The sequence below is a fragment of the Hippocampus zosterae genome, chromosome 7 (assembly GCF_025434085.1).
Source record: "Hippocampus zosterae strain Florida chromosome 7, ASM2543408v3, whole genome shotgun sequence".
Taxonomy (NCBI): Eukaryota; Metazoa; Chordata; class Actinopteri; order Syngnathiformes; family Syngnathidae; genus Hippocampus; species Hippocampus zosterae.
In genome coordinates, this window is record NC_067457.1 from 19740168 (window position 1) to 19767642 (window position 27475).

Sequence of the window (27475 nt, forward strand, 5' to 3'; positions counted from 1 at the left end):
AGACCTATTTGATTAGCGGGCACACTTTTCCTCAAATTGCAGCCATAAAATTTAGAATAATTCGTCCGTAATGATGGTGGACTGGCTTTATTTTGGGAGGTTGGAATAAAAGTGGATATAGCATAAATTATACTCTAATTACACGCCTGCGTCGCCTCAATTATCCTCTTATCAAGAACGGTCGTCTCAACGCGGCGTTTAGTTTCACTTTTCCGCCTAACGAGAACTTGCTACCTTGCTATTATCGTCAACTGCGGTTGTTATTTACTTTCTGCGATTTAAAAGTGCAACAACCCGGCTGCCGGATCGTCATTTTTACACAAGCAGGAGACCAGATGAGAAGCACGCAGGCGGGCGGGCGATGCTGCGACACATCCACGGGGATTTATTTCCAACGTAGTTAAAAAAAATATTATCGGAATAAAATAGACGGATGGGAGCAGGGTTGAAGGTAGGTTAATCGTCTTTTGCGGTGCTGCTAATTTTATTGCTAATTATTCCTTGTCTTTGATTTTACAGCTTGAACGTATATATTTTTTTAAAATAACCATCTTAAAAATTGCGATTCGAGTCGATTAAAGGTAGTGGTGATCTATTGAACGGCCGTTTCAACACGATGCTCCACTTTGTTGGTTTAGAAATTTAGAACCCAACCGGGGCTCATTTAACAGACCCCCCCCCCCCCTCCCCGGTGCGGTATCGATATTTTAAAAATACAATAATAACGATACAATACGTGCATTGTTATCTCAGTTCATGCATGCGCTCATTATTTTGTCAAATTCCAGCTCGCCAAAACGCCCAGAACGCTCAACTTCACGTTTAAAAAAAATCACTTAGTTCCTGCAAGTAGATGATTGACCCGGAGCTCAATCAATGGCTGTTTAATATAAGTGCTCTGTCTTATGAACACTGATGAATGACTCTTTAAAATCACTTGTCCAGGGATTCCCCTGATACCCCAACCTGCTTTTGTAAAAAAAAAAAAAGGCTACTGTCCATATTTGAAAGTGAAATAAACGCTCAAATTTGTTTACAGCGCGCCACCGCGCGTCTTCCTCCCCCCGCGTGGCCCCAAGTGTAAATCATATGTGTGCGTTAACAAGGGAGCTGCATCTCCACCAGAATAGTGCGACTGTGGTTTTTGACTGGCTTGCGCGGAAAGCCACCCCCTTGGCTTGCAGAAGGGGGCCCGGCGGTTGCCACTGAAGAGAGAAAACCGAGAGGCTTTTATGAGACTTGATGTCTCCCCACTGGCGTGTCACAGACAACCTTGAAGGCGACACACACACACTGCGTCAGTCACAAATGACCACGTGCGTACCCCCTGAACGCAAGCGTTTTTTTTTTTTTTTTTTGCCAAACGGCGTGCGCACTGCTTTTACGCACCGAAATGACGCAATCGTTTGAACGTAAATGGTGTGTGGAAAATGAGATGTATTATGCCTCGAGGAAGCGGACTCATTGGCATATCATCTCCATGGCGCAGGTGTCCTCGTGGATTTAATTTCAATTTCTGTTAAGACACACAGCCGACGTGCGAAAAAAAAGAGACGGAAATCTTGAAATATGGAGCAGGAATTGGAATATGTTCTGAAACGTGCGTGCTGCGCGGCATGGGACCCCCTTTCTCCACTCTCGATGTAATCCACGACATTATCATGTGCGGGAGCACAGTGGTCGCTATGAAGGAGAGGATTTGGTCGCTAGATAACAGACAGGAAGGGCAGCAATCACAGGCTTCTTTTTTTTTTTTTATTATTTTCTTTTTTTTTCCCAGAATGTACTGTTCGAAGCCGTTTATCCCTGATGATAGAAAATTGCTCTGTTGCCAGGACGCTGAAATAGAGGGCAGAAGCAACATTTCCATTTTCCTGTTTGAAAGCCGTTGCGATGAATTTGTCTGAAATTAAAAAAAAAAAGAAAAAAAGAGTCACCCTAGTAAACAAAGGCGCCCAAACAAAGATACCTTTTTTTCTTTCAGCTGAAAAATCCTCTTCATTTTTTTTACCCTACGCCCCTCACTCATGTTTCTTATTTTATTTTATTTATTTTTTTGTTACAGAGAGGTTGCAAATGACATGCTTGGCCTCTAATGCTGTCCAAGGGCCAGGCCTACTTCACATGCACTCATTAAACAAAACTGAATATTTAGAGCACCTTTTCATCATGCAGACAGTGAGGGAAGGGGGGGGGGGGGATTGATAAAGAATATCTGACAACTGGAGAAATTATTAACCACTGGGCGTGCATTTATGGCACACTGGAATAACAGGAAAACAAATAGACAAGCAGTTATTATTATGATTATTATTATTATTATTATTATGTTTCTGGTTGCCACTTGAGCACATTCATCCCAAAAATATTGTTTTCCCATTATTATTTAGAATACGCATGGAATTATATCGATAGAAGTAAATTATTATTAATAGCACGTGACCATATTTTGACTGGAGGAATTCCACAGCAGGTGGGCTCGGGAATTGGACTGCATGGTTCAAGATAATCGGGGACCCCATGAAGAGAGGCTACGATACACTGTTGAAATTTGGCAAAGAAACCACGAGAGCTTCGGATCCAATGGCAACTTTTTTTTTTAATGAGGAATGCTTCATATTTAATGACTCCTATGGGATTTTATGATATCGGAATGTTGAAAATATACCATCAAATGCAAACGTCATATTTTGAATACAGCAGAATAAGTCTCAGGAGCTCATTCATCATCATATACTCCCCTTTTGAAAAAGATTATAAAATGAATAGGATGACATGTTGGCCGCCATTGTTTTAATCAAGCAATAAGTGGCCCTGCAAAAGGAAATGCAATGTTCAGCGCCGCACTGCAAACCCGAGGAGCTGAAGAATGTGAAGTGAGGTGGAAACGAAGCAAAGAGAATGGAAGTCACACCTGCTGAAACGCAGAGCTCTCTTTCTCATGGTACAACCCGGTCAGGCGATAGCTTCACCTTTGTTTAAGAGCCAACAATCTCCTCCTACGTGAAACTGCCCTCGTATCAGCTTTCAAATATTCACAACCATGTTATTATATTTAACTTCCACCCAGCCACTCTTTAATATTTCAGCAACATTGAAAAGAATCATCGAATAGTCACCCAAATGTCTTTATAACGTCACTTTTATGTACAGGAAAATGTAAAAACACTCTCGGCCTTTATCGTTTCCATATCAGCCGTAACCTCATAATATCATAATTATGATGGCATGGCCTGAAAAACACTGATGGAAGCTTTTTTCCTTTTTTTTTTTACATCTGATCTTTCAGTGTTGAGTGGATACATTTTTTACGACGTTGTCCATTTTGGTGAAGTGAAGGTATCCAATTATTGTCATCATTGCCCTTTAAAATGCATTAGGCCTCACCTGAGGGCCCAATCAATCAGTGTGAGTGAAGAGCCGATTAACAGCAGACTTGCGACATTTTATGCAGCCCCCCCAAAAAATCACCCCAAAAAGGGCAAGGTGGCGATCAGCATTTATGCTCCATGTTGCTCTCTGCGATTGAGTGTCGGAACATTGCCTTTTATCATGAATTTTCTGGTGTGTGTGTGTGTGTGTGTGTGTGTGTGAAAAGCTATAGTTTATTCAAGAATGGGGTCATTTATTCAAAAAGGTGGCAATTTTATGATTTCATTAAGGAGCGGATTATTTTTGGAAGAGCTTGCTCCAAAGGAATGAAATTGTGGGGGGAAAATGCCATCATGTAGCTCATAATTGGAACTAGGAGGAAAATCATTAGTTTGGCCTCCAGTTTGTTTCATTGAAACTTGAGGAAGGTCTTTACAACTTGAGCTACATAAGATGAATCATAGCCTCAAATTATTTTCTTTAAAATATCCGCTATACACCCCCTCTTCCATCCCTGCTCCTCCCTTATGAAAACATCATGCTACCAATGTAGCAGTTGTGGCTAACAATGGGGCTCTGCGGTGCCTCTGTCTCTGAATGGTTGTTTTTCTTCAGACGTGGTGGTTTATTGGAAATCAAATTCAATTCCAATTACGAAGGGGCCACAGACGGCCGATTTTTAAATATTTATTTGTACTAATGTTAGATCATCGTGATAGTTTTAACAAACAAGTCTTTCTCTAACTGTTCCAAACGTTGTTCCTTTATGACAAATAAGATATCTTTCTTGACCTGTCTATGCCGGCCACATACAGTATAGTGGCCGACAGAACAATTCAACATCGTTCCGCTCGATGGCAGAAGATACAATTAACCTCCGAATCCACTTGTTGCCATTCAAGTAGCGAGAGTAAGAGTAGGTCGTGATTCAATTGAGACCACAACATTATGATTTCAGTATTTCCACTTTTGCGGGAACATTTTCTTAGACTTGCCGTGAAATGTTTGGAATGTAACGTGGTGAAAATATGACTTACATGTTGTGTTTGCCCCCCCCCCTCCAACGACATTGCCAATGTTCAATCACTTTCTCTCTCACCCCCCTTTGCCGCCAATTCTCCCCCCCCCCCTGCCCCCTCAATACATCCCCCAACAGGTACGCCTCCATGCATCCCCTCATGGCAGCTCCAAGCCTCCCCTTTCCCCCCCTCCCAATCCGTCTCCCCCTGGTTGGCTTCCACAGCTGTGGTGAGTGAGGGGGCAGATGACCGGAGATTTGGCCCCTGGGAGAGCGCCGAGCCATCCTGGTGCTATTAGACTGGTGGCTAATAATAGGTGTTTCAGACTCGGGGAAGATCAATCAGAGGGGAATGGGGAATGTTCAGGCCAGCGCTTTTTACACATCGGCCCAGATGGATGAAATTACACTTGTCAGTTTTTAGTTGCATTACTCCCAAATTGGTTGTCTACTCTTTTTTTTTCACCCCCCCCTCCCACCCATCGCTGCCTAATTCCTGCTCTTGTTTTTCCTCCTTTTTTTTTTTTTCCTTGGTTCATGTGTCAATGTCCTGCTAAAAGGATTCGGCAGTGAAATCCCTGTCATTTTGTGCCTGGCTCTTCAAGGAACAGCCCTGAATATTCACTTCAAGGACATTTGTTCCCTGTAAACATTTTTCACGTTATGGTCAAAGCGCGCGATTGTGGAAAATGTGCAAATGACATTTTGTTACGTTTAGTGTATATCATCGAGTTGAAAATGTGTCCTTGATATTCAAATTTTCTCTCATGCTGTTTTTAGCTGCTCGGTGTCATTTGAATGTAAATCTGAAAAAAAATTTCAACGGACTGTCATTATATAAGATTGCTTTAAATGCCTTGCTAATGTGAAATTCATTGAGAAACATTTCCCTGGATGAGAAAAGAAAATTCTTATGACTGTGTCAAAGATAAAGTTCTTTACAACAAAAGGAAGGTTTTGGTGATTTTTCAAATGACATTTTGCTCTTTCAAATCAACTTCCACCAACCCAAATGGGGATAAGTCAGCTACATAGTAGGAAAAACAACCACACCACAGTACTGACTCACTCTGTGTCATCTGCTTTTTAATTCCCAATTGTCTTCTTATAATGATGCTCTCAACTGCACAGATGATAGCAAAATTATTTTTCATGATCATGTCACGTGGCTTCTCAATACGTGACAGAATTCAGAAGGTGCAATTAACGTACCCGTTGGCCAATGAGAAATTAGCATCGCAGTTGCTGTGCTTATGTTTTTTTAGTATGACCTTTAACCCTTTCAGGGACAGTGGTTACTACAGTGCAACGGGTTACAATACAATACAATACAATACAATACAATACAATACAATACAATACAATACAATACAATACAATACAATACAATACAATACAATACAATACAATACATGCACCACATGGGCCAAGAAACGTATGCTGAAACGGCATGCTTTTATTTTGAAGGTCTACCGTTGGACAGAATGTTGCGCAAATGGTGCCTGCTTGTTGTAGGGCAGAGGGGGGGATGCGTGGTTTTTGCTTAAAATTTTTCATAAAAGCTCAGGCTTATTTGTCTCTCCGTCTGCCCCGTGGGAAATTCCCATCTGTTATCTGGAAAGCATTGCCCCTGTGATGTTGTTATAAAATTCGCTCAACACATATGCACCCAAAAATGTGACGATCATTGCTTAAAAGCAATCAAGTATTGCTCAACTATAGTGGTGGCGTGAACAATGAGCCCGTAATGCCGTGGCTACCACGCGAAAATCTGCAGACACTTGGGAAGTGGGTCTCTTACTCCCGTATAATACACCCCACAAAAACACAAGCGTGATAATCACAGCAGAAGATTGGCTGTGTGTTAAAGTAGCTGTTCTGAATCGCTCACTGGGGAGACATCCCATCCTCGCTCCCTCCCTCCCTCCCAATGGAAATCAACACAACACAGCTCCCAGATGTTGGGGTCTCCGGGCCCACGCAGCCGAGATGCTCCTCAACGTCTGATTGCACAACGGAGGAGACTCGGCGAAGAGAAAAGCCTCTTTGACTGAAAGCGCAGTGACCATGGGGGAGGGAATCAGGGCCTCTGTGTGACAGAGAGTCTCCTTAGCAACAGGAAGAAAATTAACACTGACTTCTCAGCTAAACTCGTCTCGGGCCTTGGGTTGGATATTTTCATGCATGGGGTGTTAAAAAAAAAAAAAGGGTGGGGGGGCAGAAAGAGAGGGATGAACGCTGATATAAAGACACACTCCCTGCTCGTCTTCCATTTCTATTCAAATGAGTTTTCCTTTTCTTGCACAGCGTATGTGTGCTGAATGCAGAGAGTCCTCCTAATATATGTATTTTGCTCATTTTACTGTGTCTGGCGTTTCCGCGCCTCTTCTCTCTGACTCTGTGTTTGCCTCCCGCTGCGGTAAACACAACATAGCGATGATAGCGCGTGCATTTCAGAAAGCTCCAAACACGGCAGAGGAGCAGAAACATTCATTCTCTCTCTCTCCCACCCCCCTCCCCAACCCCCCTCCCCTCCCGAGCAGCCAGTCCTCTTCCTCACTTCCAGCCAGGGTATTCAGCTACCCATGATTGCAAACATGCATAATGACAGCATCTCCTAGGGGGCCGGCGGAGGTACCCCACTGATGCTGAGAGTCTCTATCCTGTCGTCACATTGCAGGAAATTTGTCAGCGATGCACTCTGGAGCCCGGCGGTCTTCGGCGAGGCCCCGCCAAAACGAAAGCGGTCTGGCTGTTTTTTTGTTAATAAAATGAAGTGCAAATTGGGCCAGGTTCGTTGGAACAGCTCGCTGCTTCCTCCCATTACGAGGCCAGGGCGAGCGCCGCGGAGGCATAAGCGTGAATACATTATCAAGTAATGAGGAGACATCCAGGAGAGGGTGACGTCAGGAGGGGGGTGGGGGTGGGGGGGGGGGTTCTGGAGGCTCCAGAGGCCGCTCCGAGAGCCTCCAGTGTGCTCAGCCACGGATTAGTCATTTGTGTTTGAAGAGCAAGAGAGAGGTTCAGTTCAACGATGTTACGCATGGCAACAGTTGCTAAGAATTGCGGCGGGCGAGTGCCGTTGAGTCGGTGAATACGGACAGTTGACGCTGAGCGGTTGCCAATAGCGGCGAGGATGCTTTGTGTATCCAACGCGCAGCTTTTGCGGCAATCTCGGGTGATATTCATGAAAACCATGGGCAGTGGCGAGCATAATCATGCCGGAGCAGCGTGAGCACGGCGGAGGTAAAATGTCACTGACATTTGGAATTCAAAGCAAGTCATGAACATGCAAAAGTTTATTCTTCCTCCGGGGACAAAAAAAAAGCTTTGAGCTGGTTAAAAGCAGAAACTATCCACCTTTTTCCATTTAGCTGTCTTGTCTTGCTCATAAGGTTTTTATGTCCATGACTTGCTGACTTTTGTTTCCACTTGCTTGGTAGAATTTTGTAAAATTAGCATCGCAAGTATTTAAAAGTGGAAGTGTGTTGTCTTTATATTAGCATCAGCCTAACTCATAAAATAAATAGTAAATGTTCTATAGTTTATTCATTCATTCATCTTCCAAGCCGCTTGATCCTCACTAGGGTCGCGGGGGGTGCTGGAGCCTATCCCAGCTGTCTTCGAGCAGTAGGCGGGGGACACCCTGAATCGGTTGCCAGCCAATCGCAGGGCACACAGAAACGAACAACCATTCGCACTCACACTCACACCTAGGGACAATTTAGTGTGTTCAATCAGCCTGCCACGCATGTTTTTGGAATGTGGGAGGAAACCGGAGCACCCGGAGAAAACCCACGCAGGCCCGGGGAGAACATGCAAACTCCACACAGGGAGGCCGGAGCTGGAATCGAACCCGGTACCTCTGCACTGTGAAGCCGACGTGCTAACCACTGGACTACCGGGCCGCCTTCTATAGTTTATTGTTGATTAATTCATTGGTTGCATTTGTTCAAAACAATACAGGGTAAGAGGACCTGGAAAAATTTACAGTATCTGATTTAAAAAAAATCCTAATCACAATATTGAGGGGAAAAAATCAATTGACATTATTTTTTTTAAATTGCTGAGCACTTTGACAAATTCTGTTTGTTTGTACGATATTATATTTTAGGGTGCAATATTTCCCCCCCAACAACATTAGAACGAATGAGGGGAGCTGAGGCCTTTACCGCAGCAACCGTTTACATTCACATCATCGCCACCACATCAGCGTCGGCGATTTTTCTTTCTTTAATATAGTTATTCATACAATTGTTTTTTACAAGTACTGTACTCGTGTAACCGCAAACGTGGTCTCTGCGGCATTCCTATAAAGGCCCCCTTTGTCATTAATGCACCACCCGAGCAGATCATCTTATATACTCTTGTGTATGTTCCTGGGTGGGAGCTCAGCACTGTAGAGGCACTTTTCTTTTCTCGCACCACACGAGCAGCACTGATGATCCGCAATGGAGTCGCCTGATGGAATGCCATGGCAACGGCTGACACCTGGCTGCAGTTTATCCCACCTCCTTTCTCCCTCTCTCCCTTCCTCTCTCCCTCGCTCCCTCCCACCCCTTCCCCCATCTCTCTCTGTCTGACTCCCCTCGCACATACAGTGGAACACATTTGCCTTGATGGACTCAAAGCCCCTGTGAACAAATAATGGGAGCACGCCAATTTAAATTAAAAAAAAAAGGTTTATGAGTAGCAGTCAAAAATGTCTCCTTGTAAGCCCCCCCCCTCCTCCTTGCCCCCTCCCCATAACATTTGCCAAGATTTTATTTCAGGAGTGGTGGGATAGGGCCGCATGCATGTATGGTTGTGGATCATACAAAATCATTTTTCCCTTTCTCACAGCGCAGTACATCATCAAAGTCTACAAGCCTGTTATGCATTTTGGCTCACCGTTGCGCAGCCAAAACAAATCAGTGTTTCCCTTTGCCATTTCGCAGCCTTTCAAATACGCGTCACAACTCATGGCTATAAATGTCTTGTTCGGCTCTCCGCAATGTCGAGCTGGAGAATTGGGTCCATCGCGCAGGTTGTGAAAAGTTAATGCAATTGATTGAATCGGCACAAAACGTTCATTCAACTGAGAGATGATACTATCTGATGTCAAAAATAACCATTTCTACTCGGGCCAAAAGTTTACCATGCGGAGTTGCACCTTGTGTATTGAAAACAACTTTGTGTTTTAGGCTACTATCTTAGTGCAAAAGCTAAATAGCATAGACTGCATGTTACAGTGCTATAAGCCTTTAAGACTGATAACAAATAGTGGAGCAACAAATGTAAACAAATGTGGTCATATATTCTTTATCCTGTGCAGAGAACGACTGATATTAGTGTCGCACTGATGAGATGTTGAGATGTTTCAGCAAACAGTATGTTTTATACTGCTCCCAGTTAGCCAAAGCGGTCACACCAGAAAAGGCGGCAACAGTTGCCATTCAATTGATGCAGTGAGGCAAAAATATTTTTTTTGTAAAAAAACATTTATTTATGTCAAATTAGAGTGAAATAATTGAGGTCCATAAACGCTTGGTTGAGTTTGGTATCGAAGAACACCTCTGGGATGGACAGAAATTGTTAGCCTGAGCCTCGCGTCCAACATTAGCAACCTTTGAATGCAATAATCTCATCTAAAGTCTTCCCAGAAGGGTAGAAGCTGCCCGCCAAGAGTCCGCCGCATACTTGCATATTTAGGTCATACATAAACAGAGGTATAAAAAAAAAAAAAAGCACAGTTCTGTTTGTGGTTTTACGAAGACGTACCCGGTGGAACTGAAACTGAATACTGCGCTCATCAACCGTACTTGGCAAAGAGACGTCACAAATCGTCCATAAAACTTCCACATCGCGCTTTGCCCAAGAAAATGCGATGTAGCTTTGCTCCTTTGAGTACTTCAACAGATATGCCCTGAGTTTTACGTGTGTCGGATTCAAGTGCAAATACCAAAGCTGGGGGGAAGGAACATTGACTGGATGGCTCATAAAAAGTAAGAGACCAAGTGATATTTCCAACCAGGAATAACTCAAGCCAGAATCTTACAATTGCCGCATGTAAATATGCATACAATATTATTTTGGCCTATTTGTATATCTACTACAAATTGAATGGATTACACAGACATTAAATTGCTAATTGTGTACGTCCAGACATTTTTTTTAATACACAGTGATTGGTCTGCTTTCACATTGTAATTTATTTTGGTTGTATTTAAAAACAAAAAAAAACGTGTCTTGTAGGCACAGATCTCTCAATGGCACAGATTCTTGTGAGCCGCACAGAGAAGTAGACAGATCTCAAACCCAGAGGAGCCAGAAGTATTAATGAGCATTAAAAGCTCTTAAAATGTAATCTCCACGGACTCATGCTAGGAGGTGTTGGCACCGCCGCTGCAACCACAACGCATATTCCTCCGGGCCAACGACTATGAAAGCAGAACTTGAATTGACTGCTTTACACCAAGCAGTAGTTTTTTTTTAAAATACACATACAAGAAAAGAAACGCATCGGGAAAAGAAAGAGCGATGATAAAAATGGATTTCAAATCTGCCTGGTAGTTTTGTGTGCTTATGTGGGTTTTCAGACTAGCACTTAATTCAGTGGGTACGTGGGTGCTGTTCTATAAAAAACAAACAAACAAGCAAAAAAGTGAATGGTTGGTTAGACGATAACAGGCTGACAGGTGTGAAGTGGACAAAAACAAAACAAAACATAGAACTAGACAATAGTCTTCTTGTGTGTGGGATGACCTCTTTTTTATTTCCAGGCTACAATAATATGGAGTTGTATAAAGTTGATCATTAAAAGTGTGAAAAGCCACCAAAAAAATCAATCTATTTAATATATACAGTATGTCACTGAAAAGCAAATTTTATGTTTTTAAAATGGAGTTAAAGGTCACCTATATTTACTTAAGTTAATGTAATGGAGAAAATGTTGCTCGTTGCTACCCACCTCTGACTGTAGTGGATCTTAAAAAGTGACCATAGCCTTTAAAATCTACATGGGGGATTTCTGTTTACAAAAACCAGGAGGTAACCCGGCGATCATGTTGGACTTGAGAGATGCTGCCGTATTTTCTGTTGGCTCGTATATAGTGAGAACACCCGGCATCTACCTGCATGAGTTTGAGGCTGAAAGAGGGCTTTCCATAACCGCCAGTCACTCAAATTGCAAGGTTGGATGATGAATAGCAAACAGTCAAATAATCCAAGGTCAACAAAGTTGTCCGGATGATGACGTTAAAAAATGTGGCAGCGAATCAGCCACAAACACTGTTGAGGAGATGCCTATTCCAAACTGAGAATGGCCACCCTGTTGCTGTTTATTTGTCGTGTGTTTAGTGGCTATTTGCACTGGCTTAACACAGGATTTATCCTGTCACAAATCGGGACGTCGTCGCAGTCCGTTTCTGGACTTCCGAAATATTATTTTAAGTTATCGCCGTTATTGTAGCTGGGTCGAATGAAAAGATGACACGAGTGGGGTGTTCCAAGGGGTAAATGGAAGACATGTCCAAGCTAACGGATGCGCCTCCGGAAGGCCAGTCGAGATGCAGGGGGGGCTGGAGGACGCAGTGGACCTGGATCATGACCGTGGTCAGTGGCGGGCCCTGGTGAAGCTGATGGGGTTTACGCACTGTGATGACCCCGCCGATTGAGACCGGACTCTCGCATCGCAAGAGCATTTATTATTGTTATTATTATTATCGGTATTATTCGATAAGATCCATTTTTGTTCCTGTTTGTTGTCGTTAGGGTGAAGTGATGCACATCCCAGCTGATTTTGGGCAAGATGCACGCCCTGGACTTGTCAAACTCAAATCCAGCCTGCCATAGCGTTGTATGTGGCCCACTAAAGCAAAAAAAAGAAAAAAAAGTGTCAACCTCATGTTTCTTGCTAAATTTGATTTTTCCAAGTACTGAAATGGCTTGGAAGCATAGCCAAGCTGCATCTCTACTGTGCATGGCCAACCGCCAACTCTTAACGAGCAAAACCAAGCTCTTAAAAAAACAAAAACGTCAATGCTTTGGCAGTATTTAAAGACCCCCCCCCCCGCTGGGCGCAGCTAATTTCCATTTACATGCAATATTCAGCCTCATTAGCTTTCAATACAATTTTAAGACCAGCCGCTAACTTCACCACCATGTGATATAATAAAATATTCAGTTTTCATACAGGGGGGGGGGGTCACAATGGGCGCCCATCACTCTTGTTCACTTGTTTTCAAAAAAATAAGACTCATCTCTGAGAATGTAGGTGGCACTGAAATTATCTTGGAGAGCGGCGTGGTAACATTTCCTGACTCTCCGCATTGAAACTCTTTTACATGCTAATGCGCTGACATGATACGGAGCGAGAATGTTGCCTAATAAATATCACCATCATTTTTATGCCCGCTTTTGAGGTAACCCCAATTAACCAGGCCTACACTGCTCAATGACATATGTCCTAGCTGGAGCCAGTAATAACACTGAGCCACGCAATGAAGGAGCAGGTGAGTGCTTTGTTGCACGTCTGAGTGTCTTTACACTGTGTGTCTCTGTTCCCCTTCGAAAGGATGTTAAATTCATGTGCGACGGCTGCACATTTGCATGAAAGAGAGCAGGCCAGGGTCCGTGAGGTGGAACTCCCAAAGGAGTGCTTCAGAGGCCGGAGCCCCCCCCCCCCCCCCCCCCCCCCCCCCAGGCCATGTGAAGGGGCCGCTGCCTCCATCCGAATGTGGCTTGTGTACAACCACCTGTTTGAAAGACAAAACAGAAGCGGAAAGATTTGGATAAAATAGCAGCACATACTGTATGATTTCAAATCAACTTTAATATCACAGAGATTGGGATACCTTTAGTAGTTTAGATCGGGTGATAACGTAACTTAAATGTTCATTTCTGTTAGCCTGTCTGTTTGGTGTTTATATGATAGCATTAAGCTAGCATGTGTTTATTTGACAGGTTTTGTTGAACATTTTAGTTCATTCTGTTTTTTTTTGTGTGTCACTTTTGCAGTAACTGCTTTCAAACGCCAGTATTGGTTAGTATTATGTGATGTATTATATTTTGGAAGTACTTTGCCCAAAACCTGGTAACAAATAGCTTTCTTCATCAGTGAGTTTGTCCTTAAAGGACATGCGTACTGTATAGTCATTGCAGAAACCCATGGACCACATGCACCGCAAGGCCCGTAATGCTTTCCATAACTTATCGCCATGTGCTGCCGATTAATGGGTGTTCTGCGGAGCAAGCGCCAAGGAGACGGCCCGGCTGAGGGTTTTCTTCTGTGGCCAATCTGTTTAGGATTAGTGGAATAACTGGCTGACACCACAGCATCCAACTCAGGAAGCGGCGATGTGCATGCGTCGTAGCTGTCTTGGTTCTCGGTGATCCCTGTTGATGTTATTCAAAGTCCATTGCATCCCATTTTGTCTTTGCGGGCTATTCGAATAGCTTATCGGAGCGTTTCACACAGAGGCACTTTCTTTCGTCGACCAGGGGCTCGGGCCGCTCAGCCATTATGATGGCAATCTTGAAGATTAAATACCCGTGGAAGAAACTGGGCTACCTGTTGCCATGCATGATGTCATGTCTAGTCGAGAGCAGCGGCGATGATTAAGATTTAAGGCCATTGCAGAACTGGATGATGTTTGTGGAAAAAATATCAATTAGAAGTTGGCTCTGAAAGGAGCAGGTTTATGTTGTGGAGGGTGTAGAGGTTCTGGCTCTCACGGGTTTTCACGGAACATTCAGGAGCACATAGGTGTAAATGTTCTTTTTTTTATGCAAGAAGAATAAGAAACAGCTGTTTCGGGACACTGAGCTTTTCTATTTAGCTTGAGGCAACCAATTGTCACTCTCGTATTAGGAGAGTCAGCTCTTCAACACTTTCGGTCAAAAACAAAAAGAGCAGAAGGTGCTTTTCAGGTACTTTTGAGGTGATGATTAATCCAAATTTTGAATCCAGCATCATCAGCAATGCCTGACTGGTCATAATATTAGGTACACGCGGTCTGCGTCACGGACAACTTTACATCATCCGCAAGTGGAGATCTTGCAGTTCCTTCTAAACGTATTTTGCCTGTTCACCTGCATGGACTCCAAAGAATCCATTATGCTTCATGTAAACTGCACGCCTGAATTGAAAGAGGATGAGGGGAGCCGTGAATCAAGTTGGTAGCGTTCACTCCCACAATTGTCCAAACGGCAATCGCTAACTCAGATCAAATCATAGAATGGAGTATTCTTGAGTATTAAAATAGTGTGCTTTTGACCAAATTTATGTACATAGGTCCATCCATTAAAAAAGGGGTTGTGCCTACCTTGCTCTAGATCACCCACACTAATATACAGCAGTGTGAGTTGAATTTCACTCAATCGGCGTAATATATTTAAACATATGTTCAAATGTGTAAAGTTTGGGAACCCTGCCATGATGTAACATTGGCTTTGACGGAGGTCTGTGCTCGACCACGTGTGCTCTTGCTTTGCACAGCCTCCCCCCTTGAGAAAGAACACTGTCACTCACCCATTGCATTTGCTCACCTCGACAGCAGAGTCGATGGCGTCCTCGCCGCCAAGCGACTCATGCGGCGGGCTGAACGTGTAATTACCAAAGCCGGAGATGCTTATTAGGATGAGAAAGACGACAAGGCGAGTTGTGTGTCTTTTATTTTTGTGTTTCTCAGCACAATGGAGTAAGTGGAGGTCTCTGAAATCATGGTGAGAATGAAATATCTGAGAGGAGGAGAGGCAGCAGTGCGAGAGGGAGCAAGAGATAAGGCGGAGGGATGGGGGGGGCGATCAGGGCGGGAGATAAAGGAGATTCACATGCACACACAGCTGAAAAAAGGCTGTGGTTACCTCACTATTATGTTCTGTGACTACTGCGTACTGCTGTGAGTGCGCGAGGGAGGGGGTTCGGGGGGGGGGGGGGCGTTGCGGGTGAGAAACACAGCTGCAAGGCCCTCCCTCCCTCTGTCATTTGTGCACTTGCCTGCCAAGGGTGAAAAGTGAACAAAGTTATCCAAGGATTCACTGCACTGATGCGTGTGTATCTGTGCGTAGCCTATACTTCACAATCACACCGAGGGACAATTTCAAGTGCTCCATTAACTTGCCATGCATGTTTTTGGAATGTGGGAGGAAGCCGTAGTGGAGAACAACCACCCATGCACAGGGGGAACTTGCAAAATCCACACGGATTCCACACTATCTATCTATCTATCTAGATTTCATCAAGGGTGGCAGTTTGACCAAAGAATGGATTATTTGAACCACTATCACTTGTTTCCAATGGGGAAAATAGTTTCAAAATCTGAACAAATCAGAGCTCGACCAACACATTGGAAGGTTTCACGTCACGCTGCAAACAATGAGACAAATTCATGATGTCACTCCAGACGCCCCAAGGCCATGTATGTTGGCCCAACAAGTGCTCGACTTGTTGAAAGAGAAAAGAAGAAGCCATTATGTTTCCTTATGTGACTAATAAACTGCATGTGCATCGATGAGTGTGTTTTCATGTCTTTTCTCATCTTAGAGAAAAAACAAGCAAATAGCCTTCGATCGATCTAGTGGCCGTATTCCCATTCTCAGCTCAAATGATCAAAATCTTATGTCTCGTCGGGTGCTTTGTTTCCATGCAACTGGAACCTTGGTAATGTGACAAAAGAAATCTTATAAAAGCTGAGATGAAGATAGAAACAATGCAGTGTAAACGCACACTGCCCTTTTCCCCTTTTTTGCGTGGGTGGAGAACCTCATCCACAATCGTCGGCTGACTCGCGCTTGATCAAAGTGTTGCACGCTAAACGGCTGAAAAGTATGATAAAGGAGCTCCGGGTGTAATTACTGTGAGCCACAACTTGTTCCGTACGGCAGTGATCGAGCAATGACCCCAGACTGTTCGGTTTTCATCATGAAGATCCTTGACGGACTTTTTAATGTTCCGTCAAATGAAATACAAATAAACAACGGGAAATGGATTGCAATGATCTCAACGGGAATGGGCCAAAACATTAGGTACACCTGTAGGGTCATTGCGAGCCAAAATTGGAGTCACCTTTTAATTGGGGAGTGTTAGCGACGTTTTTAGCCATCACATAAATGAACAAAATGAGCTTTTTTTGTTTGTTTTTGATTTGGTCAACCAAAGTCTTGCACTGGATGTTACATACAGTATGCCGATTTGCATTCCACATGGGGCCGAAGGTCGCTTACTCTAAATGCCCATCCGCCATATGCATGGGAACTTGTCCTTTTCCCCTGCAGTCCACCCCTCCTCGCTTCCCCTCCTTCCCACTTCCTACTATCTTCAGGGCCAATCTGCAGCCGCGCTATTACAAGTTCTGTACTCGCCCGCGTTTGGCAACCGATTTAGAACATCAACACCATCAATCAAGCCGGCGATGGGGCCAAACCAGCTGGCTGAACCATCCTGTCCCGCTGCAGGACAATTTGTCATCGGACAAGAGCAAGTTGGCTTGATGGAACAACGCCCAACGCTCCTCCTGTTAAAAACCTATTTGGATGACTTTTTTTTTTCACTTGCCCTTCCCTTGATAGCCAGCCATCGCACTTCCCAACAGCTTTTTAACCCCAAATCTGTGCTATTGTTTTCCATCTGTCCTGCCATATGAGAGTAATTGCGCACTTTCTTACAGCCGCTGTGAGAACAAATGACCGGCTTGTTTTGTAGCGATCTCAGCCATTTCTTTGACTAAAATGATCTGTTAACCATTAGTAATGCTTCCCCTTTGTTTTATTTCACATGCAGGCCACCAAAGGAACAACAGAAAAAAAAGCATGGAATGGAGCAACCGTGAGTCATCTTTCTATAAAACACGAAATATACTTCACATCAACAAGACGCGTCTGCAAAAATCACAAGCCAGTATAATGAGTCTGCTTCACAAGCAAATAAAACAGATTTGCTCGCAATGGGGCACATTTTTGAGACGAAATTCCCGCATATGACCACGCAACTGTGATGGCACGCTTCACGGCCTCGTTGCATCGCCTTCTTTCTGGAAGCCCCAGGGTGCACTCCGAGTTGTCCAAACACCCCAAATGAAGGTCTGGGGAAGTTCCTTACTCTTTTGTCTCTACCGGGGGGGAACAAGTGCAGCACAGTACTCTCACTGGGAGCGTGTGTAGCGGGGTCACGATGTGGCTGATCTGTTCCGTCGCAGTCACGCTAGCCTTTTGAGTCCGGTTGCGCCGAGGCCCTGGACTGCCAGACCGCCAGCTGCATGAGCGGCTGCCCTTTACCAGTTTAATCAGCCGAGGTCAACGCCAATCAAGAAGTGATGATGCACATATGTGTGTCTGTACAACAGGCGGGAAGGTAGCGACTTCTTCAAATAAAACACTCATTTATTTCCCGCTGCACACAGGATTGCTAAGTTCTTGCGGAAGGGATGAACAAGAGTGTCGGGGAAGAAAAATGGGAGCTACAGAGAGCCATTTTTTTTTCAACCGGTCGCACACGACTTTATTCGGCCGTAAATAATTTTCCGACACAAAAATCGGCATGTTTGAGTTTTTTCCTTGATGAGGTTTATAAACACTCCACATGGCCAAAAGCAACTTGTACTTGGCAGTTGTGCAAAATACGACTTTTCTCCGTTAGTGAAGCCACATTCACATCAGATAGCTTTGGCGTAAAAAGGCCCCCCCCCCCAAAAAAGCTTGGACTTCATTTCGACACGTGAAACTATTTAGGAGAAGGATGATTTATGTCATCATCATCGGTGACGCAGTTTACGTTTTTGCTAAATATAAAGAGTCCAAACGACAAAGTATTGTTTCCTTTCAACAAAGGTTTCACTTTGAATGTCATTGGCTGAGCTTCTGGGTGAAGTATAGTAAAGGAGTCTAAAATCGTTTGCGAGTGCATCACCGACACTTCAAAGATTTCCCATTTCTTTACCCGCCGCGTCTAAAAACGACATTTGAACTTTTATATAGCGAAGGGATCTTGCTTGCGCTCTTAAAAACGCATTGCCAAGACAAAATCAACAGGGGGTGTGTTTTGATAAAGCGCTAATAATTACACCTCTTTACCTGACCAGGCTGAGCAAACAGGCAACCGTTGACCTCGGTGCAGCTGAGTGGACCGCGTCCCGCTCCCCGCGCGAAACACCCAGACCTGACGGATGGCTGAGAGTTGCCACCCCCCTACCCCCCCCCAAAAAAAGAGGACCAGGTGACCACCAGCATTGGCTGTCTGCAGCCTCGTCTTGAAGCCCTAACTACTTAATAAGTAGCTGTCCGGGGTTTCCTGTACATTGTCCAGACCCCGCTGAGGCCCCCTTCCCAAAAGCCCACGGAGGACTTCATTTATCAATCAGACCAATCACAGACTTTTCCGGGTTTTGGGATGGCCACATGCGGGGGGATTAGGCGCATGGGATTCCGTGCGAGCAATTTGTGCTCATAGAGTCAGTCGGGGAATTGGGGAAAATCAACAATGAAAAAGAACGTGATTACCTGACATTTGGGGCTCAATCAATATGTCACTCTACCAAATGGGATTCCACACACTTATATCAACTCGGACACCACTCTCGGGGCCTGCATGCCTCACGCTCCAACGTTTGAGTCACGCTGCACCGCGGATGGATGTTTGCACCCGCAAAACTTGAAGCACATAATTAGCGTTAGCCGGCTGAACCGAGCCAGTCATTTGGAATCCCGACAGAACGCCAGAGGTGAGCTGTCACCGGCGCCTCTGGCATCTGCTCATTTGCATCCCCGGTGGCTGAGAGTGTGACAGCCGTCCAAGAAGAGCGGAGCAGGTCTTGTCAGTCATCCGCTGACGCCCGACCGAGGAACATGCGCTCCCTTGACATACATAACAAGGAAGAGAGGGAGGATTTGCTCCAGCAAAGTGAGACAAAGGAGAGCGATGATAGATATGTAGGCAACGACGACATGTAATTAGCTTTCTCAAAATAGTACGCGGACAACAAAGATAAAGGAGGGAGGAGATCTATTTATTTTCTCAGCAGTGAGCAAACTTGACCTGCAAGCGTTGAAATTCAGGTGGAGCCAGCATTTCGCCGCACGCATGTGTCAGTGTCCACAAAGGCCCCTTTGTGGGGATGATCTGACACGTCACAGCACAAAAGATGCACTTCAAGCTTAAAGCCGTTAAGGCAAAAAGGTGAGCGTGAATCACCGCGCGCTCTTGACCCCGAATGCACTCCACTACATCATTTATTTTTTTAAAAAAGGGAAAGGAACACAGTGTCAGTTTTCAAAGTGCCGCAACAAATTCATCATGTGTATGTGTTTTTTTTAAATTCATCTCAGGATGATGGGAAGTCAAAGAAAATTTGCTGCCATTCATCATGTACCATTACAACAAAAAAGATTTTTTACCCAAAGGACAATTTAAGCTAATTACTTAGGCATGAGGATAGACTTTGCAGATAATGGGTACTTCCAATTAGAGTGCTTTTGTCAGAGAGGGTTACCACCTATGGTGAGAGCGTGTGAGTGCCTTCACATACAGCACAAGACTGCGCCACCGGAAAACGGACACACTGCTATTATGAAACTGTGAGTACACATCACTGGAAATAGGTGTCCATTTTTTTAGTTTTATTAAAAGATGGTTTGGGTGTATCGCTGCATTAAAGCTATTAAGGGGCAGGTTAGCATTCAGTTTTTTTTTTTTTTGGGCTAATCTATGCAAAGGAGTTGCATTGTGGCTAGCTTAGCTAGATCGAAAATAATAATAATAAGAATCTTCACCGTTATGATCAGCATCAGGAAAATAAAGTAAGGATATAACAAATGGGAAATAATTCATTTACGTTTGGTGCATTTTCTCCACTGTCCATTTGAAATTATTTGCTGTTTTTGAATGCAGGAATGGAATTTAAAACCTGACTCATCACTGAATCGACAAAATAATCCACAGATTAATCGTTGGATAAAATAATCATTAATTGCAACACTAATTCATATTTGTGTCGACTTTTTCCAAGCCTGCATCGAAATCCCGCGCTCCGTTGGAGCAGAAATGTTTTCGGTAAGCCTCCTGTATCAATATAGGGGTGTCATTGTTCCGAAAGTCTCTCTGTCAGTTGGACCCCCCATATTCCATTTCCCCCCGCCCCCCTGATAGCATGTCCAGATAAAAACAAAATATGCAATTTAAGACCGAGCAGGGCTAAGCCGCCGATTTGGACAGGATTACCTGGAGGCCAGACAGGACAAACATCAGATTGTACTGTCATAAAGGACCATTAGCCTGTTAGCAAACTGTACCTCAAACTCCAGATGACAGAACTTTTCAAGGCAGACGTGGGGGCAAAATATGAAATTTGAATTCCTCATGACAGACATCTCAATGAAGAGAGATTTCCGTACAGCAAACAGGAGATAAAACAGGCCATTGCACTTTTATTTTCGGAGTCAAAATACACACGGCACTGATATCCTCTAAACTCTTTTCTTATAAAAAAGTATTCGTGTCCACACAACAGACAATAGAGCAGACTTGCTGACTGGCTAGGATTGAATTTAATACAGGAGCTTGACAGACATATCCTGGAAACAGAGTTTGATCCCTGCGGACTTCCTCTAAAGTAGAGTTGACATGTTTCTCTCGGATTTACCTGATTAATAAGCCGGCTAAGTCACTTTAATGCGTTGTTCGCACTGCCTCTTGGTCTATGTCTTTAACCATGACTGATCTCCTACATTTCTCCTTTGGAGGCTTCACAGCTTTGATAAGCAAATGTAATTTAATCATGTGTACGTGTTAGAGGAGTTAAGTCAGAAATGGCGCTTGTGTGCAAACTTCAATGTCAAAGATGAATGAGTTAACCAATGAATGAAAGATATCAGTCAAAATGTATTTTGACGGCATTTTAAAAACACTGAGGCTCAACCAAAAATGTTTCATCTTTATGATGGCTTTAGTGCACTGAAAAAAAATGTGGAGCTCAATCTACTTGCATCAAATTATCATCCATCCATCCATCCATCCATCCATTTTCTAATCCGCTTATCCTCACGTGGGTCGCGGGCATGCTGGAGCCCATCCCAGCTGTCTTCGGGCAGTAGGCGGGGTACAACCTGAACTGGTTGCCAGCCAATCATAGAGCACAAAATAGGCGAACAACCATTCACACTCACAATCACACTTAGGGAAAATCTCGAGTGGACCATTAACCTGCCATGCATGTTTTTGGAATGTGGGAGGAAACCGGAGAACCCAGAGAGAACCCACACATACAAATTCCAGACAAGAGGATTATAAACATTAGAGATAGATAGATAGACTCATAGCTCAAGGTTTGGATTTCGAACCTCAGCTCCTGATTATCTTTGAATGTTCTTCCTGTGCTTGTATGGATTTTTCATTTCCTCCCATCTTCCAAATCCACGCTGGTGCAGTGACGAATATAAATTGTCCTTAAGTTTGAATGTTTGTTTGCCTTTATGTGCACCTATGATTGATGAGAGGTTGTAAGTGTTGCACAGTGGGCTTAATCTTTGGGAGATCATCTCTCAATGTGGTACACTCTCAAACTTCCACCCTTCCTCTGTCGGTGCGCACTGCCTCAAGGCCACGAGCCCAGTCAGTGATATAAAGAGGCGCACAGTAGCGTCTATGGGGAGGGGCCTTGTGGTCTTATGTTAGAATCTTTTATCTGAGCCTCACGGTCTCTTTCAGAGTACTTGTAAACTCCATCGATCTGTCCTTCCCCATGGGGCTTTGTCTCAGGACAGAAATGTGATGCTATTACTCAGACACAAGCCGTGGTGGCTGGAGTCTGTGTGTGCGCTACGGCAGGCACCTTGTATCTCCCTTTTGTGGCCCTCACCCCCACCGCACTCACATTTTTTTCTTCTTTTCTTTATAGAGACGAGAGACTACAGGCGCCAGCCGCAATGTAACTGCAGTCTCAGGTATGCTGGGCGGACGAGGAGGCCATTTCCCAGGGCTTCACCGGGAAAGACTGAGTGACACTGGCACCAGAGTCGGCTACAATCTAGAGAATGTTGGCAGTTCAGATCTCAATTGACAAAAAAAAAATGCACTTGTGGATAGAATACAATACATTCTGTGATGCTGGATAACTTTTTTTACTACTTTTTGACTTGACTTCCTTTTCAAGAGTGTATTGTAGTGCTGGAAGATTAACTAATTAACTCCCAAATACCTATTTATATGTCTTTTCAGACGCAACACATCCAATCCCAGGGACCTATTTATACCCCCCCCCCCCCCCAAGACTGAGGTTAAAATAGGTCTGAAAATGGCTGGCACTGAATGAATTAATCAAAATTTAAATTCTGAATTCGATGTTGGTTTCTCCCAATCTTCAAAAGGTTCTAATCATAGATGCCAAAGTCCGGTCCTCCAGGGCTAATGTCCATGTTTTCCATGTCTGCCTGTTGCAACACACCTGATCTAGATGATCAGCTCATCAGCAAGCTACAGCCTGATAATGATCCTCATCATTTAAATCAGGTGTGTTGTAGCAGAGAGACATGGAAAACATGCAGCACATCGGCCCCCGAGGACCCAACTTTGACACGTGTTCTAATCGACGAAAAATGATAAACGTGTAGACGGGCGCGTTTCCGACGTTACGAAAGAACCATGAATGCAACATGTTTGCTAAACGGGCTCGTTGGATTGACGATAAGCCGCTCCCGAGCGTGCTTCAAGCTGGGTAATGAAGTTTACTCAAAAATGAAACGCACAACAAAACGAATTGCGATATTGTATATTTAATATATATTATATTATAAAACACTTCGTTTTTAAAACATCGCTGGCGTTAATGCTTCAACGTCATGACATTATCCCATTCAAATGCTAACAGTAAATTAGCTTTCGACTACGGGAGTAACTAAAGAAAATTCACTTACGCTGTATTTGGAAATACACACACATAGGTGAGACAACACGACTCAAATAACAATTTTATTCCCAGTTTATGATATTAATATTCGATTACTTGCAATCGTAACTTCTTCTGTTTCTTTCGAAGTGTGTCTTTGCACGGCACCACACTGCCCCTGAGAGGCTGAAACGCACAGGGTCAGCAGGTACGTTATTTTATTTTAATAGTTTTTCCATTTACTATTATTGTAATTAGGTATATCATTATTGACCTTTTTACTATTTTATTTTGTTGGTGTCCTTCCAATTTATAATTAAAGTTTAGTTTTCAAGGAATTTTCCTTTCCTCAAATTTCAAGGATATAAAGATACAAGGACTTTTTGTCGTTGTTGTACCAACACACATTTCCACAACATGATTTCAACCTCAATCCAAATAATTGTTGTTTTTATTTTTTTGCCTAATCGTCCAGACCTACCTTAAAGGCATTTTCCCTCAGGAAAGTTTAGCTGACCTCCCAATAGTACAACTTTTTGGTGTGTTTGTTTTGTCTTAGGAGGTTCCATTGAAGAGATTTTCCTCCTCAAATGCATTGCAATGGGCTGCAAAGAGCCTAAAGCATGCCAACCCTATTCTTGCATCCATTAGTTTGCTTTTAAGCGACATGGGGCAATTTTACGCTTTAATTAGTAAAAATGAAATAAATAAAACCCACCATGTAAGTATTTCTCGAACTGGCCCGAGGCTTTTCCTCCAAATAAACCTATTTATATTTCCTTCTCTGATTGCCTTTTGTTTGCTTCGCCTCCTCATGTTGTGGCGTTGTCTTGCGCAAAGGCTTAGAATAATTACAAAATAAAACCGAATAAGTGCTTTAAAGCTTAAACCTCAGCTCCGTTAGTCAACAGATGACAGTAGCAGTCAATCATTTCCATTGTGGTGCAAGTGGTTTTGTAGTACATTAGCCGTCTCATTCATCTACAATACATCTAAGCTGTGGCTACCGCTTCGTTATTTGAGCAGGCCTATGGGATACAGTATGCGTTTGTTCCTCAATGAAAAGCGGTTGCTAAGATGTGACTGCTGACTTGTGTGCATATGTTTTCAGGAAGGAGCAAAAGCCTTTTATGGCTCTGCAGAATAGGAGCAGTATGTGTGTACAGTATTGATGGTGGAAAGGCTTTAAGGGAGGAGACGGACAGACTGCATTTTCTGTTTTACAATACGGCCGGGGTTTTTTTTTTTATCCATATGTGTTGCAAAACTGTGCAACACTTACAACCTCTCATCAATCACAGGGCACATAAAGGCAAACAAACATTCAAATTTAAGGACAATTTATATTCTTCACTGCACCAGTGTGGATTTGGAAGATGGGAGGAAAATTAAAAATCCATATAAGCACAGGGAAAACTTTCAAAGATAGTCAGGCGCTGAGGTTCGAAATCCAAACCTTGAGCTATGAGTATCTATCTCTCTATCTCTCTATCTCTCTATCTAAATAAATAGCGTCATTTTAAATTCAATTTAAATGCAAGTTAAAAGTGATTAAGATTAAAACAATCCGCTCAGGGCCAATCATGTTCCTCGAAGGACGGTTTCCTGGATGTTTAATATGGCTCCCTGTTTCCACACATTTCATCCAAATGATCAGGATCGCAATCCAGCTTCTCCAGTCCTTGTTGATTATTTTCTCATTTGAAACGGATTGGTTGCAGCCGGGAGTGATGGAAAAGAGCAGGACTGTAGTCCTCATAGGAACAGGAATGAAGACCCCTTCAATATGGTTTGTGTTTATATAATTTAATAATGCAGCATTGTTTTACTTTAGAGAAGAAAAAATGACGATAAAACTGAAAGTGCTTTACCATTTAGATGTAACATGACTTCATTTTAATAAGTTTCAAAAGTAATCCGGAATTTCTGAACGCTAAAACATCGTACATTTGAGGCTTAACGCAGAGAACTCTGTGCTGCACCTTCATTGCGCAGTCAGCGCAGCCGCTACCCGCTGGAGAGTTAAAAAGTTCCCACAATCCATTGCGCGCCAGCTTTATCCGCATCCGAGCATCCCGCTGGTGAACATGTCGGACAAAAAGCAGACCGTCGACCTCGGTCTACTCGAGGAGGACGACGAGTTTGAGGAATTCCCAGCCGAAGGTTAGAAAATTGTTTTTGACGTTGTGATTCTTATTTTTCTCTTCTTGTTTTACTAATTGTCCGCATTGTATGTGAGCTAGGCCTAGTAGCAATGACTCAGCTCACCTAACTAGGCTAACCGAGCAGTAATTCGCCGTTTACCCGTTAAAGAAAGCCAGTATAACGGATTAATTTAAGTAATGTTATACAACCAGTTAAATGTTCTACGTCATTTGTCATTTTAATGATGTTTGTCAAAGTTTAATTTAGGTTGGCATGTGCCTAAATGCGTTAGCGGACTGAGCTAAACAATATGGACACATGCCACCAACCAAAGAAACGTTTGTTTTTTTTGACGTATTTTGAAAAATACATTTGATTCCCTTCCAACGTATCCTTCTGACCTCTTTTCCACACATTGTTCTCGGCCTGTTGTGGATGTATTTAGATTGGACCGGTTTGGACGAGGATGAAGACGCTCATGTTTGGGAAGACAACTGGGACGACGACAACGTCGAGGATGATTTCTCCAATCAGTTAAGGTATTCCACACGACTCTTTCTTTGCTGATGTGAAGTGTACCGATTCAGTAAATAATTTTCAGATGTCACACTGTCTCACCTGTTCTACGGTTATTATAAACATGCCCTAGCTTCCAGAGAATGCGTTTTAATTTGCCGTGGCAACCTAACCAATCATGTCAGTGGCTTAGGGTGCAAGTAATTGTGAGTTTGGAGATGGTTATTACATTAATCCCCATGTTTCCGCACAGTGGAACGGAAGTGCACTTTGTTTCATTGACGGGCACATTTTTCGCCATGGGCAGATAACTAAACATTTACTTGGTTGCGTAATTTCACACTTGGGGGCAAAATGGAACCCATTCAAATAATGTGATGCAGTCCAGTTATTGTCTTCCTTGTTGCGGCTTTATCATTGGCTTTTATTGGAATTAACCTAAATGTATCAAATGAATTCTCAAATGCCATTGCCACACCTGCTGTGCAACATGAGTGTTTTTATTTGAGTGACGTTGGCAATCGTATGACTCCTCAGTGCTTTAATTGATAATGTATCATTCTTTTTTTTTTTCTATTGGTAGAGCGGAGCTGGAAAAACACGGTTACAAGATGGAGACGTCCTAAGTGGCTGACAAGATCCACTTGGATAATATGGACATTTCTATGTGACTATTACAGGTCGACCACAAAAGGAGGGAAGGAGAGGTTTTTTTTTCATTTTCTATGAATTGTTGACAGAAGTAAAACACTTTGAGAAAAGAACTCTATTTTGAGTGTATTTAATTTTTTTTAGCTGTGCGGATTTAATCAAATAAGGTGTATTGTCTTGTCATCGAAACCGAATCAGATAAATTACATATTGAACTTTCAGGAACATGTATTTGTATGGCTCAAGCACCTAATGAATAACTAGTATTATAAACATGGTGTGTTTTTGTTTCTATTAAATTTGCCATTGCTTTGTGAAGCAAATTTTAGTTCGCCATCTGTTCACATCATCTTTAAAGTTTGATTTTACTTTTTCATTAGTGCCGTTTACGTTCATTATAATTTAGCTGACAGGGTGGAAATTTACGAGTAAGACCTGAAGGTTAAGGTGCTAAAATTTACAAAAATTTTACACTCAACTTACCGGTACTTTGCTAGTTAACTTGTCTCCAATGCAGAAGAACTACCACAGACTAAGAGGATGGAGTAAGTACAACATTGAATAGACACGATTAATGGGGGTGTGGGGGGGATATATATATACAGTGTGTGTGTGTGTATATATACTGTACATTGAAAAAATTTTGTTTTGAAATTATTTATAGCCAGGGATGATCCAAATGTTCACAATATTGTCCGAGGCGGGTAAAATCGATGTGAAACGCTGCTGTATTAACATATTTTTGGTGGTGCACAGACTTGCTCATGTGATCCTGAAAATGTGCACGTAATAATCATGGTAATCTCCGCCATGTACCACCCCTTAAAATTTGAAGGAAATCTGAGAGCGGAAGTGAAAACTCTTGGTTGATTTCACATGGAATGACCCCTAAAGAGCTTTTATGGCCTCGTTTTCAGTC

General features: G+C 43.2%; 1 protein-coding gene and 2 long non-coding RNA genes across 3 annotated transcripts; all 3 read left to right on the forward strand.

Annotated features, from left to right (window-relative positions):
- Positions 1-3: 3 nt before the first annotated feature.
- On the forward strand, positions 4-5339 carry LOC127603595 (uncharacterized). The gene is made up of 2 exons (XR_007963106.1): positions 4-451; positions 4529-5339. It is a non-coding gene; the product is annotated as an uncharacterized LOC127603595 (long non-coding RNA).
- Positions 5340-12747: 7408 nt separating this feature from the next.
- Positions 12748-22766, forward strand: LOC127603562 (uncharacterized). The gene is made up of 3 exons (XR_007963095.1): positions 12748-12882; positions 17151-17195; positions 22258-22766. It is a non-coding gene; the product is annotated as an uncharacterized LOC127603562 (long non-coding RNA).
- Positions 22767-25269: 2503 nt separating this feature from the next.
- Positions 25270-26669, forward strand: sem1 (SEM1 26S proteasome subunit). Its single transcript, XM_052070067.1, has 3 exons — positions 25270-25407; positions 25835-25928; positions 26489-26669. The coding sequence occupies exons 1-3, from the start codon at positions 25332-25334 to the stop codon at positions 26529-26531; spliced, it is 213 nt and encodes a 70-aa protein (XP_051926027.1). The 5' UTR covers positions 25270-25331; the 3' UTR covers positions 26532-26669.
- The last annotated feature ends 806 nt before the right edge of the window (positions 26670-27475 follow it).

Bases quoted from the DNA above. Each gene is read 5' to 3' on its own strand.
- sem1 (XM_052070067.1), top strand. From the start codon at position 25,332: ATGTCGGACAAAAAGCAGACCGTCGACCTCGGTCTACTCGAGGAGGAC. The intron at 25,408-25,834 runs GTTAGAAAATTG...GGATGTATTTAG, and splicing joins TGAGGAATTCCCAGCCGAAG to ATTGGACCGGTTTGGACGAG. The intron at 25,929-26,488 runs GTATTCCACACG...TTCTATTGGTAG, and splicing joins GATTTCTCCAATCAGTTAAG to AGCGGAGCTGGAAAAACACG.